The sequence below is a fragment of the Folsomia candida genome, unplaced genomic scaffold (genome assembly GCF_002217175.1).
Source record: "Folsomia candida strain VU population unplaced genomic scaffold, ASM221717v1 Fcan01_Sc045, whole genome shotgun sequence".
Lineage (NCBI taxonomy): Eukaryota > Metazoa > Arthropoda > Collembola > Entomobryomorpha > Isotomidae > Folsomia > Folsomia candida.
The window spans coordinates 708,926-727,319 of NW_019091237.1; the positions used below are offsets into that span (position 1 = coordinate 708,926).

Below are 18,394 nucleotides of genomic sequence, written 5' to 3' on the forward strand. Positions count from 1 at the left end.
ACAACGTATGACGAAATTGATAAAATCTAGATATTTAAGAAAAAACCCTAAACCAAACCTAGGAAATCATGTAAAATTTGATAAGAATTCTTCCTCCAAACTATATCTTAAATTTTAAAACGAATACTGGTATAAAATCATAATCATAAATTTTTCTCAAAAAAATAACCCGTAAACAAAATTATTACTTACTTATAAGTTTTCAATCGGAAAAGAAAACGCTTTTTATCTGTGAAAAGCCCATATTTAATTATAATTACCTAATAAATTAAAATAAATGAAATGAAGTCATCAACAAATAAATATTTTGATACAGAAGTTCATTTTATTTTATCCCCGTATATAAACGTTACAACGAATATAACCTAGGTGTAAAAGAAGTGTTTCATACGTTAAAATGATATCATATCATATTGTTTTGCCCGTTCAAAATTTTTGAAACGGTCACTAACGTGTCACAGGTCAAAATTTCCGGGGTTCAAAATCTGTTAAATGGATACACATTTATGCAACGTTTTTCGAAATTTGTGGCAATTTAAAATTGAAGTATTAAATGTGCAGAATTATTTTTTGGACCTTATGAAGTAGGCGAATTGTTATTGCGACGAGGAAGCTCAGAGTTCCTGTGGGGAGATTCTGATGCGGAATATCAGCGCGGACAATGCATTCGTTTTGATGCAAAAGGCTGCGTTAGCAAACGCTTCGGTACATGATTTTCTGTTGTAGTTTCCCTTCATACGTTATCAAAAGTATAATTCCGTATTTCTATTATCACTTAAGTATTTGGAGGGGGACGTGATCAAATTAATTTTGGACAATCGGCTCATCGATAAAACCTCAGTTGAAGACCTCACTGACATGCTCGATTTACTTGGCTAAGGAAACATCCGCAAATTGGTGATCGCAGCAGCAAGTCACCGATAGTTTTCTGCTACCGGATTTGATTTAATTTGATATGTGAACAAGTCATTGTTAAATTTTGGTTAAAACGAATTGTAGTAATTTTAATTTTGTTGAAAAGTATACTGTTCAGTTTTTAACAACGCCATGATCCGCTTATGTAATACGTATCTATCAACTCTTTTAATATTTAAGAGGCCAATTTGGAAGAACCTCGAATAAATAAAAACAAGGAATATCTCCAAGAAATAACTATGCAACGGTTTTATTATTTTTACCAGATCATTCAAATATTTCAAACTAAACGCGGTTACCCTGTGAACCCCATCCATCTGGTTTGTCAATTATGGAATAGAATATGTACGTAGCAGTCTCCCTACTCCAACCAGAATGATATTTCAAACTCATGAACTCCCATGAATGATGAGTACAAATTAATCATATCAGCACACAAATTATTTTGTATCAAAATTGACCCTAACTTGCAAGAAGTGTATTGGGACAAATTTGCCGAAAGATCATCATCAATTTTAATTTATTCTGCATCAGTTTAATACTAGTAACCAATTCGAGAATGTATGGTGAGATTATTAATAATTATGGTTCCAGATAAAAATTATACATAGTATACAGGGTACATTATAATTAAGAAGACTGTTTTAAGTTTTGTAAATTATATTTTTATTTTTATTATACTGTACTATATTACATTATATTATTTATATTATGATTTATTTATATACTGTATTATATTATCCATATTATTATTTATTTATTATATTATAATTTAAACTATATTAATTTTACCAAAGTTAGCCCAAAACTACAGCCTATCGAGATAACCTTCCAGAAATCCTTGCCTATTTTAAAATTTCATTGTTCCTTGTCCATCAACATTGCCTCAAATTGTACCCCAGTGATACACATCCCCATTGTTTGTAACGCCGCCTCCCGTACCTCCCTTTTCCTCAGACCCACCACCTGCGTTGGCGTGTACCTTTCCTTCTCGAAATAAAAGCAGCGGCCATTTCCTTTTTAATTGGTGTATCAGTTTTGGTTGTGCGGGATTCACTGCACCAAGAGTAGAGGTGTAATTCCTAATTAATTCCGAGGTTAATTGATCCAATGACAAACATAATAGCAGGCACGAAAATTAGACAACTAGTTTTCATTAATATCTTCCTCAAAAATGGATACTACCTTTCACCCGAACGTGGCACAGTTCAGGAATTCTTATATCTCATATCGCGATGATTTTCATATCGCCAAGCTCTTGACTGAAGTGATACATTTCGTCCATGTTGGTGACGACAAATCCTTCCTTGTCGTGAACATGGACCAATTTCGCCGTCTTCAAAATCCCCTCCCCTTCCACTCCCACGTTGCGAAAGACGGTCCAAAGCTTCAACTTGTCCCCGGCAGGAATGACCTCATGTGATAAGGTGGAAGACCACATTGCAAAAAAAGTTGTTAGTGCTGACAAGTGATAAATTAAATGGGGGGAGTTGATAAGGTGTAGTAATGGGAAGGATTTTGAATCATCAACAAAAAATCATCCAGCAGGTGATTTATACGTTTACCTACTCTAGCCACCAACTCTGACCACACCTCCTTGGGAGTAATTTGTGAGGGTGGTGCGGTATCTTTATTAGCGCGTTGCGCGGTAGCTAGATGCGGGGTGCCTGGTGCGGATGACGTGACGGACCAGCGGGGTGCGGGATAGCTTGGTACGGGCTGCGGGGTAGCTTTATTCACATCCAGATTTTTATTCGCATTCAGTCATTCTTATACAAATTCATCTCACTTCATCGGACTTCATTTCTCATTTCTCATGTATTAAGGATTGGGTGAAATATCAAAAGAGTGAAAAAGTCTTTCATCTGAAATGACGGAATGACAGGGATTTCATTTTCATTCTTCTTGCTTGCCTGAATGAATCTGTAGATTTCGTGGGGCAGCATCTTAAAAATATGTGTCCTGTCATCACATATCACTCGTACACTCCTAGAAAACTGGTATTAAATCATTACAGACCGGAGTACATATGTGACTCTACCGGAACTGGTATTACCGTTCAGTAATGTTGTGGTAATGAAAAATTTACCACTCAGGAGCAGCAATTTAGTACCAATCCGGTGGGAAATTATTATCAAATCAATACGGAGTGACTCTACCAGATTTTTAAAAGTGTAGCTGGACGGATATTACGTCACTTTATTTAACGGGTGCTAAATATGTATATATATAAATTTTGTCGGGTCATTTTCATGTAAAGATACATAAAATAATTAAATATCTATTTATTTCAATATTTAATTTTCTATTTTTTAAATATGCATGTGTATTTCATTCACGAGCTAAATATGTATGTATATACTGAGAAATTGAATTGGAATGTAAAAGTAATTGGAGGTTGCAGGTATGTAAGTAACGTGTCATTTTTTGGTGGAATTTTTTGGCACAGACTAAATTTTGGGATTAGTTTCATACGTATGAATGGATGCAATTTTAGGGTGAAATTATTTTCCGAATTTATGATATGGTTATGATATGATATGAAAAATTATGCGTAAGGATTTTATTAATTAGCTTCGGACATTTAATGAGGATTGATTTGAAGGGAAAACAGATTATGTTTGAGATTCAGTAAATTTTGATATACATACAAAATTTTCTGGACAATTATTACAATTTTATTTTGAGATTAAGGATAAGTTAGTTTTGCAAAAATGGGGCCAAAACGCGAAATCAAAAAGAGATGCTGTACTAAAATAATTTCCAACTATTTTTTTAAATTTCAAGAAATGCAAAATACTAACCCCTTCGATTTTGGCTTCAAAGCGGCCAGAAACTGTAGCTTTGGCCAGGTTGTTTTTACGATCTAGGTTAAGCGAAGGGTATAATTTTGGATCTCAATAAATAAAATTGTTCGTCAAAATCAAAATCATGAAAAAAATAAGGATTTTGATTGTGTGCATACGTATTTTTTAACCACATTTGTATACCTAAAATTTGCCAAGATTTAGACGAAATAAATTTGGTAAAAAATTGGATTGAAAACTGAGCTTTGAATGATTTTGCAAAGCTAATATTTGTACGTTTTCTTTCGTAGGTATGTATGCACTTCTTTTTTGGGAAGAACTCATATTTTTTGGAAAATTGGCTCACACCAAGGGCGTCTTCACGTGGTGGATTTCCAAGGTTGTTACACCCACAAAATGATAAAGATCTGGATAAAAGAGTGTATGCAGCAGTGCATGAGTCAAAAATTCCGTTTTTTGTAAAGAAATTACACTCTAAGAAATGACTTTAACTTGTTTTTGGGTTAAAAATTGGTTAATACTGTCGGGGGTAAAGTCAATGCGTGGGTGAGTAAAATTCATAACCCCATGCCACATTGCATACAAAATAACCTCGATACAGGTAAAAGCCACCGATTTACTCGTGGGCGTATTGCCACAACCTCATAAGGAGTTGTGGTTTTTTATCTCAAGTAAAAAGTGGAGCGGGTAATTAGATTCCGCAAGCCAGACCATGCCGCTCATTCAGTCTTCAAGTACGTCTCCTGCTGATGCAGGACTTTAGAGAAAATAGTTTCTTAATCAATTTAACTATTCAAAATTGATCGACATGAGTCAAACGGAGGTGCATCGAGTTCTCACTCAGTGTGGATTGGCCGAATATATCACAAAATTTGAAGGTAAGGCAATTTAAACATTCTTACTTCAGTTATTTGGCATGCAAATCATAATCAAATATTGTAGTTAATTTTTAATAATTAATTTCTTCCAGAGCATCATATTACTGATGAAGATTTACTGGAACTTTCAAAGGAGGACCTCGCAGAACTTATTCCGAGCATTGAACACAGGACAAAATTATTCAACGCGATTAGCAAAATTAACGCTGGCTCGGTATATGTATGTTTCAAGTGCATTGCTAAATATAAAAATCTAAATAGCTTATCGAAACATTTGACCGATTCTCACCAGTTAAAGATACACAGTGAGTATGTATGCCCACAATGCAAGGGTCATTTCCAACGACGGTCGTACCTTAATCATTATAGAAATTTTTTTAAATTCCATCCAGATTTATTACAAGGCTATGTGCATTTTAACATCCCGCAGCAAAATTTTGTTCGTAATTCTTTGTCAGTCCTTGATACGACAAATGATGAGGAAGAGGAGACCAATGTTCAATACCTAAAGAATTCAACCAAAGAGCTAGAATATTGTGTATCGAAACTTTATGCCTGTATCTTAGAATCCGGCAAAATTCCAATGTCGACATGCCTTAAAATCATCTCTGTAGTGAAAGAAACGGTGGATAAAGTTATAAATATTTGCAAAGGTGAAGTAAAAAAAGAGCTTGAACAAAATAGCATTGGAATAGATATTGGTTTTAACTCGTTCCATAATTTGACGGAAATGTTCAATAAGTTTAGTAGTAAATATAAAATGGACAAGTTTCTAATTAAAAATGATTTTATGATAGCCCCCAAAGAAATTGTGTTAGACAGTGATATTTGTTTTAAATCACATAATTTAAGGACTCGAGGTCAAGTTTACGAATCGGTAGTAATGCAGTATATCCCAATCAAGTTATCAATTGCCCAACTCTTCAAGAAACCAGGTTTTTATTCGATCTTACAAAATCGTTCTAGTTACAATGGTGAGGTTTATTCAAATTTTTATAGTGGTAAATTGGCTAAGCAATTTCAATCTGATAAAAATGTCTTGTTTCTTAATTTATATTATGATGATGCGGAAGTTGCCAATCCGTTAGGATCGAAAAGCGGAAAACATAAGCTGGCTAATTTTTACTTTTCAATCCTTAATCTGCCACAGCATTACAACTCAAAACTTGAAAACATCATTTTGGTTGCTTCACTAAAAACGGAAGATCTTAAACTTTGTTCTCCAAACGCTGTAATTCGAATAATTGTTAACGAATTGTTGCAGTTATGGAAAGAGGGAGTGGCTATTCATCATAATGGTGAACAAATTAATATTAAAATCGTTTTAGCTCAGCTATCAGGGGACAATTTAGGATTGCACACTATTCTCGGCTTCTCAGAGGGATTTAATGCAAACTATCCTTGTCGCAGATGTAAAATGCAGAAAAGAGAGTGTCAAACTAAGTGTATCGAAGAAAAAGTGCAGCTTCGTTCAGAAGTTAATTACCAGCAGGATGTTGAAATTAATAATTTACGCGAGACAGGAATTAGTTTTCGGTCAATTTTTAATGACTTGCCATATTTTCATGTCACAAAAAATTACGTGTTTGATATTATGTATGATTTGTTTGAGGGAGTTGGTCCAGATCTTTTTCATGCATTAATTAGTAGTTTAGTTTCGGAAAAATTAATTACTATTAATAAATTAAATTATCGTTTAGAATCATTTGATTTTGGTCGACATTATTGTGGAAGCCGACCCTCCCAAATTAAGCAGTCCTTTTTGAAAGGTGACACGAAGTCGGGTCAGAATGCTTCCGAAAATATTTGTTTACTATTATTTCTGCCAATCATTTTAGGTGATTTAATTGATCAAAAACATAAAGTGTGGTCACTTTATATTTTGCTAAATGAAATAGCTAGAATTCTGCTTTCGAATGAGATCAGTAAAAGTGGCTTAATTTACTTGGATTCGCTGATTTCAGAATTTTTGAATTCCTACACAGGTTTGATTAGAAAACCCTTAAAACCTAAGCACCACCACATGATTCATTATAGTTCAGCAATTAGGCAGATAGGTCCACTTCGACAGTTTTGGAGCATGGCGTTCGAAGCTAGGCACAAATTTTTTAAACCAACGGCTCATGTGATTGGAAATTTTAGAAACATTTCCAAGTCGTTGGCCTATCGTTTTCAACTCGCTCGATGTTTTAAATTACTAGCAGTAGATAAATTCACCCCACACACATTTGAATGCTCCGATACGGAAGATAATTTTTTGTCTGATATGGATTGTGGTGGTATGATTGCAAGTTATCTTTGCAAAGAAATTTCCGAAAAAGTGTCTGTCTCATATAAAATAATTAAAAATGGTTCCATCTTTGAGGTGGGTGGATTTGTCTTGGTGGAACGTTGTACTCAATATCCCATTTTCGGTTTAATTAAATCAATTATTAATGAGGAAGACGAATGTTATTTCGTGTTGCAACATTTTAGTTCAGAACATGTGGAGCATTTTTGTGGTTATAAGCTAATTGATTCGGGTAATTTAGCTATATTAGATTGTAATGACGTTAAGTACTTTCAGTGTTTTTATCCGTCAATTTCATTCTGTAATGATTTAGAAAGGTATATCATACTACCCGTAAAATTTGTATAGTTATGTAAGTTAAATTTTAAGATTATTGAAACTGTTTATGTATATATTGTTTGTATAGAGTATTTAACGACAAATAAACCAATAAATGTATGAGCTAATTTGGTTTTGTTTTTTATTGAAAATAGGACTCTCAGTCATCCGGTTTTAGTGGTGCATTGCTAGGTGAACAGGAAATGAGAGAACGAGGATTGAGAGTTTCGCCAGGTCTTTTCCGGAAATCATTCACCCCAAAGGTTGGCCCCCATTGTTCCAATGTCTGCGAAATCTTACCAGAAACAGCTTTGGTGCAGATGAATCATCAGGTAAATTGCGGAACAACGCATCTAAAATACATTATGCGTTTATTATATAAACATTCCGTAATTTGTATCAAAGGGAAGTGTACAAATTCTCGGAAGTCCACCTGGTCCAAATTCCAAGAGCGTGGAGTTTGAGCTTGACCTTTTGTCGCCAGGAAATTCTCAAGTGCTTCATACATTTGCAGAAAATCGGCAGGCTAACACTCGCGAGATTCTTCATGGTGATTGTTCTTCGACATCAATAAAGTATTATAGTTTTGTAAGTTATCAGGCCAAGTGTGTATAATATAATGTGCCAATTATTAATTAATAGTTACTGTTTATTACCAACAATTAAATATTATTCTTGAAACTGAATTTGGAATCAATCTTGCTAGAAAGCGAGGCCGCACGAAGGGTTATCCTGGATAAAGTTCCTGCCAACATGTTCATAATTCGTGAAGATCGCCAAGCTATTTGTAATGCGCTCGTGGACGCATTAATTAAAAACTTAGGTAGAAGGTAAACATAATGAAAATCAAATTAAATTATTTTGCATTGTCATGCTTTGGGATTTCGAATTAATATCCTTAGTCTCATCACTACTTGTTTTTTAGCCCAAGTAAGCAGGCAATGGAGCAGCTGGCCCTTGATTTGGTAAACAAATATCCACTTCTTGGAGATCCTCGTAGGAAGAATTTGGGGGCTGAAATGTGGTATTTTAATTCTGCACATTCGAGCGGACCTATGGGATTCTTGGAAGAAAGAATTAAAAACCAACGAAAAAAACTGACCAAGAAGAAGGCAATCGAAAACAAGGTCGAGGATGACATTAGCTCGCTATCATGGGATTCTGAACTTGAAGAGGGTAGGTGTTTCTTTATCTTACATCTCATTAAATCAGTTCGCTCATTAATTTATTGTCTACGTTTATACAGAAAATCCCGAACCTGATGAAAAAATGCTGGAATTTTTAAGACAGAATAGAGGTGCAGATATTGTTGACACAATGAAATCCACCGTGTTTATGCGCCGAACAGTTATTCGAGATGAGATGAAAGACAACCTCGCTGGTTTTCGTCGAATACCTGGAATTATTCCTCGTTTGTTTGATGTTGAAGGAATGGTAAGAACCCTTCATTGGTTTAAGAAAAATGAAGACAATAAATAAACACAAAAAACTTCTTTATGAATTGCACGAGCAATTAAATTTAATGTGGTTAAATGGTTTTCTATTCATTTTTTCCAGATCGTTCAAGATTTTAATCTGCGACACCCTCAGCTCAACCTAATCGTTTATGAGCGATGGCCGGCTTCAAAACTTTTAATTAGATACGCCGAAGAAAGCTCAATCGATTATAAGAAAACCCTGGGACTTCATAAGCCAAAATCAGATTTGTCTGAGGGTAAAGAAAACATAATTATTTTGACTACTGACGCTATCAATGTGCGATCCTAATTAACCCTTTATTGATGGCTAATATGTCTTGACAGATGACATCTCATTGTTGGCTTATTCACTTCTTCCGTATTTGCTGCCTTCCTGCGCACGCAAGATTTCAACTGGCTTAAACTCCGTTAAAGAAGGAACAAGTGGGCAAAATAAAGGAGCAACGCGGGCGAGGTTGCAACTTCCGGGTGTTACAGGAAGCAGATTAGGCATTGCAGGCAGTTCTTCGGATGAAGAAAATGAGCAACGCCCAGTGGCTCAAAAACCTCGTAGGGCTCGGACTGTCAAAGCATCAAACTCTGATGCTCGAGATAGCTTGATTCTATTCCGATCGGTGAGAATTTTATACAAAATTCTGCGAAGTGTTGTATTATATGTTTACCGAATATTTTGTCCATATTTTTTTAATATCTTTTGTTTTGATACTTTGTTCAGAAAAATACCCACGTCGCGGATATTTTGAGTGAAAATAGGAATGCTGCACCATTCATTTTGGCCCTAGGATCGACCTATGATTTGAGAATTGAATCTTTCTTTGTAATTTTGGACAAATTCGCCATCCCATGTGGATCAAGTTTTCTCCTGGCGCTGGATACTTGCCTAAAATCTTTCACAGTATTTTATTTACCACCCCCAGTGGAATCGAAAAATGTTTGGCAGTTTCTCCAGCACGGAATTACAGGAAAACCTTGCGAGAATTTCACACTGACTCCTGTTGTTCAAGCGCTAATTGGCCAGATAATTCCTCGGCTTAATTGAATTAAATTTATCAAATTATGATTATTATAAATTGTCAATTAATATGTAATGTCACTATGTAATTTATGTGTTTTGAGAGTATTTAAACGTTATTATAAATCAAATATAAATTCATCAATAATTTAAAAATATTTATTTATTTGCATTTGGCGCATCTGGTATTGTAACCCATAAAAAAGTAACAGTAACCCGGCCCGCGTTAAAACGCTGCAGAGTTTCTGAGTAAAGGTTACCCATAATAGGGTAAAACAGAATAACCCGTTTTTGGGTTGATAGCCAACTCAACGTGAAGTAAAGTTGGTTACCCCTTTGCACTTTTGGGCTCGCTAACCCTGTACAGCGTCGTCGCCCTTTTTACCACTCTACGGATTGACTTTTACTCGGTATGGGTTTATTTGTTTTAAGTGTGTAACTTTTTAACAAGTTACTTTATTTAAAAAAACAATATATTTTGACCATACCTGTTCACTTTCCATATTTATATTTTAAGTCTCAAACGGTCATATTTTCAGTTTGGATTAAAAATTAAAAATTGTGAAATCTTTTGCAAAATGCATTTTCAATAAAGGACTTGTATTGAAATATATATTTTAAAATTTAATATTATTTTAAGTTACCTAATATGTAAATTATGACCATACTTGTTCCAAAAAAAAAACTTTTTTCGTTCATTTTTAACTGATGATTTTTATTCAGATTCAATCATTATATTTCAAACTCATTTCATATCACTTCATCTGACTTCATTGCTTACTTCACTCGCTCCATGTATTAAGCATAGTATGAAAAATGAAAGGAGTGAGAAAATCCTTTCATTCACATCACTCATTTTCATTCAAAATTCATTTTCATTCAAAATTCATTTTCATTTTCATTCAAAATTCATTTTCATTCAAAATTCATTTTCATTTTCATTCAAAATTCATTTTCATTTTCATTCAAAATTCATTTTCATTTTCATTCAAAATTCATTTTCATTTTCATTCAAAATTCATTATCATTTTCATTCAAAATTCATTTTAATTCACCATCATAATCAGTCACATGAAGTAGATTGAACAGTTATGATTATGACAGATTTCATAATCGCTTTTTGACTAGAACTTGAGACGATTTACGGGGTGACGTGGACAAGTAGGTTGAAGTCCGTGCGCAATTTTTTCTTCTGATTTGTGAGAAAAAAACAGTAGCAGCCGCAGCAGATCGAATTTTTTGGTGAAAATTTTACGAAATCTTTTGGAAATTACTTGACCCTATCATAATTAATTTTAATTCCACACGGAAGGTGACAATACTTTTTTGAATCCTAACCACAGGTAAATATATGGTGAAATAAATTTGTACATTTTTTATTATTATTTCAGTTTTTTAAGTTGACTTGGGTCATTTGAAGTCAACCTTTTCAAAATCGTAGAATGGATTCCCGAATGGATGTCGATGTTGAAGAGAACATGTCCCTGTCGCCGGGCGAAGAACGTTCCGAAATTTTAAGCGGATCTTCCGTCGGTTCGCAAACGGAGATAAATCATCCGGCTCTCCTGAATCCACTGGTATAAAAAAATTAAGTATTATATAAACCGTCGCAAACGCGCATACGGAAGTAGCTTCAGACGTACTTCACCCCAAACGGTCCCACCACAACTCGGGAACACTTAATTTCACTCTATTTCACCTATAGATTAATTTTTTGTAAAAATCTCATTTTGCCCCGACCACACCCCCTGGCGACGAGGGGGTGTGGAACAACTCGGGAACACTTAATTTCACTCTATTTCATCTATAGATTAATTTTTTATAAAAATCTCATTTTGCCCCAACCACACCCCTGGCGCCTAGGGGGTGTGGCACAACTCCGGAACACATAATTTTACTCTATTTCACCTATAGATTAAATTGCACTAAAAATTTCATTTTGCCCTAACCACACCCGCTGGCGCCGAAGGGGTGCGGCAAAATCGGGGAAACACTCAATTTCACTTAATTTCACTTAATTTCATTTAATTTCACTCAATTTCACTTAATTTTACCCATAGAATAAATTGCACTAAAAATCTCATTTTGCCCCAACCACACCCCCTGGGGCCGAGGGGGTGTGGCACAATCGGGGAAGCACTTAATTTCACTTAATTTCATTTAATTTCACTCAATTTCACCTAATTTTACCCATAGATTAAATTGCACTAAAAATCTCATTTTGCCCCAACCACACCCCCTGGCGCCGAGGGGGTGTGGCACAACTCCGGAACACATAATTTTACTCTATTTCACCTATAGATTAAATTGCACTAAAAATCTCATTTTGCCCCAACCACACCCGCTGGCGCCGAAGGGGTGCGGCAAAATCGGGGAAACACTCAATTTCACTTAATTTCACTTAATTTCATTTAATTTCACTCAATTTCACCTAATTTTACCCATAGATTAAATTGCACTAAAAATCTCATTTTGCCCCAACCACACCCCCTGGCGCCGAGGGGGTGTGGCACAACTCCGGAACACATAATTTTACTCTATTTCACCTATAGATTAAATTGCACTAAAAATCTCATTTTGCCCCGACCACACCCCCTGTCGCCAAAGGGGGTGTGGTCCGGTTGCCCCCAAAAGTTGATAGGATCCTCCCCCTGGGGTCCTATGTATGATGGCGAAAACCGATTTCGATTATCTCGATCCGTTCTCCTGATATCCTGCTGACAGACAGACAGACAAAGTCTTCACATAAAGTAGCTGAAGCTACTTAATAATGTGTAATTAGGAATGATGAAAGTATGATGTGAAAATGGACCCTATTTTGAGCCCAATTCTTCCCAGGGTGTGGATTTTGAGGGGTGTGAAACCTACGAAAAGGAGAAAGTCTACGTGGACAAGGGAAGGGTTTTGTTTGTGAAGAAATTATATAAGTTTTGTGGTTGGAAAAATACTTTGTTTTCGTGATTTTTTAAAATATGTGTAGGGTTTTGAGAGTGGTAAAAAGTTAGGGTTTTCTTCATAAAATGTGTAACTTGGTACGACTGCTGGGGTAGATTCTTGGCTTTTTGTGGGTGTAACAGCCCTGGGAAGAGGGGAGATTTAAAATTTGGAATATTTTGAGCTTTGTTTTACACAGGGTTTGGATTTCCTTAAGGGCTGAAAAGATGAAAATCTACGCGGAGAAGGCAGTAGTCTTATGAAAATATGCATTTTTAACCTTTTTTTATAGCGAGTATCAAAATAAGAAGTATTTTAAGAACTTGAGTTGTGACGAGTCCATTTTTTTACAAAAAATGTGCATTTTCTTCATACGACTGTTCCCTTCTGGATGGAGATTCTCGTCTTTTTGTAGACGTCTAAAATACCCGAACAAATTCAGAGCTAAGGCAGTCATACGAGATTATAAATTTTGTGAAGAAATTAACTTTTTGTCGGTGGGAAAATACATCTTTTTCTTTGCGATTTTTTAAAAATACAGTATTTTGACAACAATTAACTGTCCAGTTCTTCACAAAAAAACCTGCATTTCCATATGTATATTTTCATTTTTTTTGTGGCTGTACCACTCCTGGAAATCCAATCCACCCCCTGTGAAGAACCGAGCTCAAAATAGGATACATTTTCCCAAGGAATTTTGAATACAAATATTTTGCTAAATTAATTTCCTTTAATCTTGACAGGTTCAATCCGCCATTTTCGGATTCTTGCCACCATCCGCGTTAAAAGCGTGTCGCCAAGTTTGTAAAGACTGGGAGAGGGAGGCCACGTTTCATCTCGGAAAATGTTCGAGACTCTCACTGAACAAATTTTGTGGGTCGGGACCCCTCCACAAATTGATGCCCATCTGCGACGACCGGTTCTGTGGACGGATCTACCTCGATTATGACCACGCTGAGGAAAAGGATCTCGCCAAATGGGACAGTATTGGACATAAGTTTGCGGTGTTCTTGATGGAAAAAGGCGTCCTCGTGGGGGACCTGAAGGTCGAGATGGACCCCTATTTTTTGCCGAAATTACGCTACCTTATCGTGGATTGCGGATTCTTTCCCAACCTGGAGGTATTTAATATTGTGGTGATAAGATGAGGACATTTTCTTACTCAATTTTGAACACGTGGTGGACATTTATTTAAAAATTGTGGATTGTAGTCGGTGGTGAGTTGATTAATGGAATGGTGGTGAGTTTTTGAAGCCGAGTTACAATTTTTTCTCAAACTTGTGATTTCCTCGGCCAAAAAGTGTCAACATTTTTAAAAATTTGGTAATGACCTGCTCTACAAGTTGCCAAAATTTGTAACACTAATTAAATTTCTCACGTGATCACGAATTTAATTAGGTTGAAATTTGCAAAGGACACGATTAGGCCGAGATATTTTGCATTCAAAAAGTGGAGAAATTTTACACTCTCAAAATTTACTGTTCGTTTTCTCCTCTCGGATGCAAATATCTCGGCCCTTGGGAATTTCATGCAATTTTCCCTCTGTTTGACCAGGTCCTGTCCCTTTACGAGCGCCACCCCGAAGGGCCCTTCACCCCTTTAATGCCGGAAGCCCTGGAAACTCCGGAGATAATGAGACATATTCGAAGGCTGGAGTTTTGTAGAGCCGAAGGGAGCATCGAAAACCCTGAAAACGCCGGAAATGCGTCTACATTTCATCCCTTCTTGGAAGAAATTATTGAAAAATCACCCAATTTGGAGGAGTTGAAGATTGAAGATAACTTCTATCCTGTTCTGACGACATGTAGCAAGTTGAAAATTGTGGATTTTAGTGGTTACCCGTACGGATTTGAGCTTATAGACAATGATGAGGATGATGATACCCATAGGTTCGGAAATATTTAATTTTTTGAATATCTTTTTTATCTAACAAACTTGTAGAGGGGGGAGATATGTATGTATTTATTTCCAATTTTTTTATTTGATTCCGACCGTGGGTCAAGCTTTCAATCTTTCTACGTTTGTTTTCAGACATTTAAATACTCTTTGAAAAAATGTGGATATTTTTGAAAATTTTTGTTTTTCCAATTTTGAAAAGATATCTGAAATGTTTACAAAATAAGTAGGTATTTTTTTCAAAAATATTGAGGTATTTTGTACGTGAAAATTTTTTCTTTGTTCAAAGACATTGGATTGGATTGGACCACAAAGATTGAGAGAGTTGATTGTTGGGAAATTTTGATTCTTTTCGTACATACTTTTTCGGAAATATTGGATAAAGTTATTTTTTCTGTGTTTAGAGATATTCGGCCAGACTTCTCTCTGGTGAAGGTCTTTCGCATGTTGGAAGAAGTTTCGGGTTGGCTGGAAAAGCTTGTGTTGGGGTCGTCGAGTTCCAAGATGCTTTTCAAGGAGACACCAACCGTCGTAAATGTATGGAAATTGTTCAAAATCCTTTTCTGGGAATTTATTTTAAAATTCTGAACGACAAATTTGAAGAGCAATTTTTTTAATACACGCTCCAGATTTTTAACCTTTTTTTGCCGAAGGTATCTCAAGTTTAGGAAAACTGGGTAAAAAAAACTCACAGAGGGGAAATTTGTCGTCCAGAATTGAAAAATAAGTTCCCCGAGGGGAAAGAAATTGTTAAAAATTTACTTTATTTGGTCATACCTGTTCGCTTTCATTCATTTGAGTGATTATGATGGAGTATGATGGAGTGATTATGATGGAATAGTGAATGAAAATGAATTTCCTGGGAGTTTAGTGAAAATGCTTGAAAGATTCCGTCATTTCCGATGAATGACTGTGAATGAAAGATTTCTCACTCATTTCATTTTTCACCCTAAGCTTAATACATGGACGAAGAAAGAAATGGAGTCCGATGAAGTCAAGTGAAATGAAATGAGTTTGAAATGTGAATGAAAATCTTCACTCAGAAATCAGGATGACTGAACTCGGGATGAATGAAAAAAGTTTTTTTGAACAGGTATGCTTTAATATTGTGTATTTCCCATTGTTTACACAGGTCGTCGATCAAGTGTCTAATTTCCGGCTCCCCTTCTTCCCAAAACTGGGGGAATTTTACTTCAATGCCGTCAACATTTATGGGATAGGGCTCGAAAGGCTGACCAAGAAGCATTTTCCATCCCTGAAGAAGTTATGGTTGCGGGAAGACCCCGAGTTTGACGGGAATGGGCGCCTCTACCAAACTTTTATGGATGTTGATACCCATTTAAGTCACGTGGAAACACTCGGGATGGCGAATTTCCTCATCGGTGCGAAATCACGCCTTGTCTTGGATAATTTCCCACCGATTGAACCCGCCTTCCCGAACCTGAAGTCGTTCTTCATCACTATTGACACCTGGTTGGGGGATGACGGGCCTACGGAGAGTGGGGGACTCGCGGAATTGTTGAAATTGTTGGTGGCCATGTTTGATAAGGTGGAGAATCTCGTGGTCCGCTTGGATTGGGTGAAGTCGATGCAGGAAGTTATGCATGCGACGGGTCTGCCCGAGTTGGATGGTTAGTTAGTAAATTAAATATGTTGAAATGGCAAAGCTGGTTTAAGTTTGCATTAGTTAAGGGAATTTTGTCAATGAAATGAAAGGTTTTATCAAGGATTTTAGTAAATTGGTTTTAGTTGATAATAATTGGTAGAAATTTCAATCCAAAATCTTGTAGCGGGTTAGTTAGTGGAGGTTTTTCCCTTTAAAAATTTGCCATTAAATTTGCCCTTAAATTTTAAACTATTTTCTGTACGTATGTGCGAAAAAGTTTGTACATCTCATCGCCAAAGGTGACGAAATCAGCACATTCTTAATGATTTCTCCCGTCTGGGAATTTATTTTAAAATTCTGGGAGAGGATTTTGACCATTTCGGCGACAAGTAGTAGTGGAGTTTTATGTATGTAAAATAAGAAGGTTTTCTCAGTATTAGTGTGTTCATTCAGTGGCCCCGGAAGCCGTGGTGACACGGGGACATGTCCCCACAGCTTCCGCGGCCACTGCGTAATTCAATCCGATTATTATTAGGTCTCAAGACGTTGAAACTTGTGGACTATAACGAGACGGTAACTCAGGATGATGGTAGTGACGACCCGCCGGAAGACGTAACGTTTCCCGTCATCGGACTCCTTATTTTGGAAAACTTTACATTTAAGGTAAGCAATTTTTTTTGAAATTTGATAAAATTATGAAATACAATTTTTGCTAAGTTATTGTCATCTTTGAAATTCCAGCTGCGTGGCGATAGTGGTCCGCGGATAACAAATTATGTGGCGAAGCATAAAGGAAACGTGATATTTACGAATAGTGCCTCGTCCCTGATGAGCAAGCGTCGGGATTTATATTAACTTTAATCTTCTGAATAATGATTAATTAGAAGATTCATTAATTAGGTTTTTTAGATTTATGTAACGTGAACGTAAAGTAGGACAGGATGAATGAGGAATTACCAAAATTTAGATTTATTTTGTAAACCTTTTGTACGTTAATGTAATCTTGAACATTTTTAATAATTTCACCACGCTGGGAATTAATTTAAAATTCTTAACCAAAAATTTGTAGTGAGTGAGTTGATTTTTTAAGGGAGTTTCGATTTTTCGGAAAGATTTTCTGAAGTTTAAATATGATTCGGCAAAGAGTGTCAAAATCTGGGGTGTATAATTTTAAAAATTTATGAAATCAAGACATTTTTACTCAGTTCTTCTCAGCTCTGGACAAATTTTTTGTAATTTTCGAGTTTGTAGAGCAATTTAGTTAGAAATTTATAAAAAAATGTGAACGAAACTTTAACAAAAAATTGTACGAATTGTGGGAAAATTGATGTTAAAATACTGTTTAACGTAATTTACTCTGGATTTGAAATAGTTGAAATCGTTATGAAAAGCTATGTATTTTGAAAAGAATCTAAAATATTTATATATTTTCTTAAAAATAATGGTTAAAATATTATATGTGGAATAACTAAAAGTATAGATGTAAGTAAGAATATTTATAACATTAGAAAATCCCAGCCTTGTGGAAATTTAAAGATCTCTGCGTTTTTTTAAAGTTTGTACGAATTTTTATTAAGCAACCTGTTAAGGCTAAATAAACCCTGTTTAAAATAATTAACTGTGTTTAACTAATTAGTATAACTGACTTTGCATAAATCTTAATTGTACATCTCAAAATTTCCTGGAAACTTGGCCACGTTCATAGCATTTTGCATTACAACAATACCAATTAATCATTCCGCGGAAAAAGTTGAAACCTTAGCCAATATTTTGTTTTCATGCAAAAATCGTGATTTTCTAGACCCCCCTCCCCTCCCCCCTTTAACATGTGTAACATAGGCACGATATCATTGGAGCTTTAGACCCCCCCTCCCCCCTCTCGCGTTACGTAATTTATGGACGGCCCCTCTTATAAACTAATGCTGTAGACAACATGTGTATTATCCGAACATTGTTTTTATAATACGACACATTTTCTCAGATAAAACTAGCTAAACACAAAACACCCAGAAAAATGACCTATATTTGGTAATGAGTTGATCTCGTCTCACTAAAAAACTCATCTCATCTCACAACTTTTGCCTGTCTCACGTGAGTTCTCATCTCATCTCAAACTCATCTTCACAATGAGACCGTCTCATTGAGACGGCAACCCTAATTGCGAATGAATCATACCTGTTCAATTTCATTCAGGTGACTGATTATGATAGTGAATGAAAATGAATTTCCTTTGATTTGAATGAAAATGAGTGAAAGATTC

At 35.6% G+C, this 18,394-nt stretch overlaps 1 protein-coding gene across 2 annotated transcripts; it reads left to right on the forward strand.

Annotated features, from left to right (window-relative positions):
- The first annotated feature begins 10,873 nt into the window (after nt 1-10,873).
- On the forward strand, nt 10,874-17,748 carry LOC118433263. Of its 2 annotated transcripts, XM_035845016.1 has the most exons (8): nt 10,874-11,010; nt 11,090-11,275; nt 13,376-13,753; nt 14,187-14,521; nt 14,933-15,065; nt 15,661-16,159; nt 16,670-16,797; nt 16,876-17,748. In XM_035845016.1, the coding sequence occupies exons 2-8, from the start codon at nt 11,141-11,143 to the stop codon at nt 16,987-16,989; spliced, it is 1,722 nt and encodes a 573-aa protein (XP_035700909.1). In that variant the 5' UTR covers nt 10,874-11,010; nt 11,090-11,140; the 3' UTR covers nt 16,990-17,748. The 2 variants fall into 2 exon arrangements, with proteins under 2 accessions (XP_035700909.1, XP_035700911.1); XM_035845018.1 differs by lacking the exons at nt 10,874-11,010; nt 11,090-11,275 and adding an exon at nt 12,600-12,730.
- The last annotated feature ends 646 nt before the right edge of the window (nt 17,749-18,394 follow it).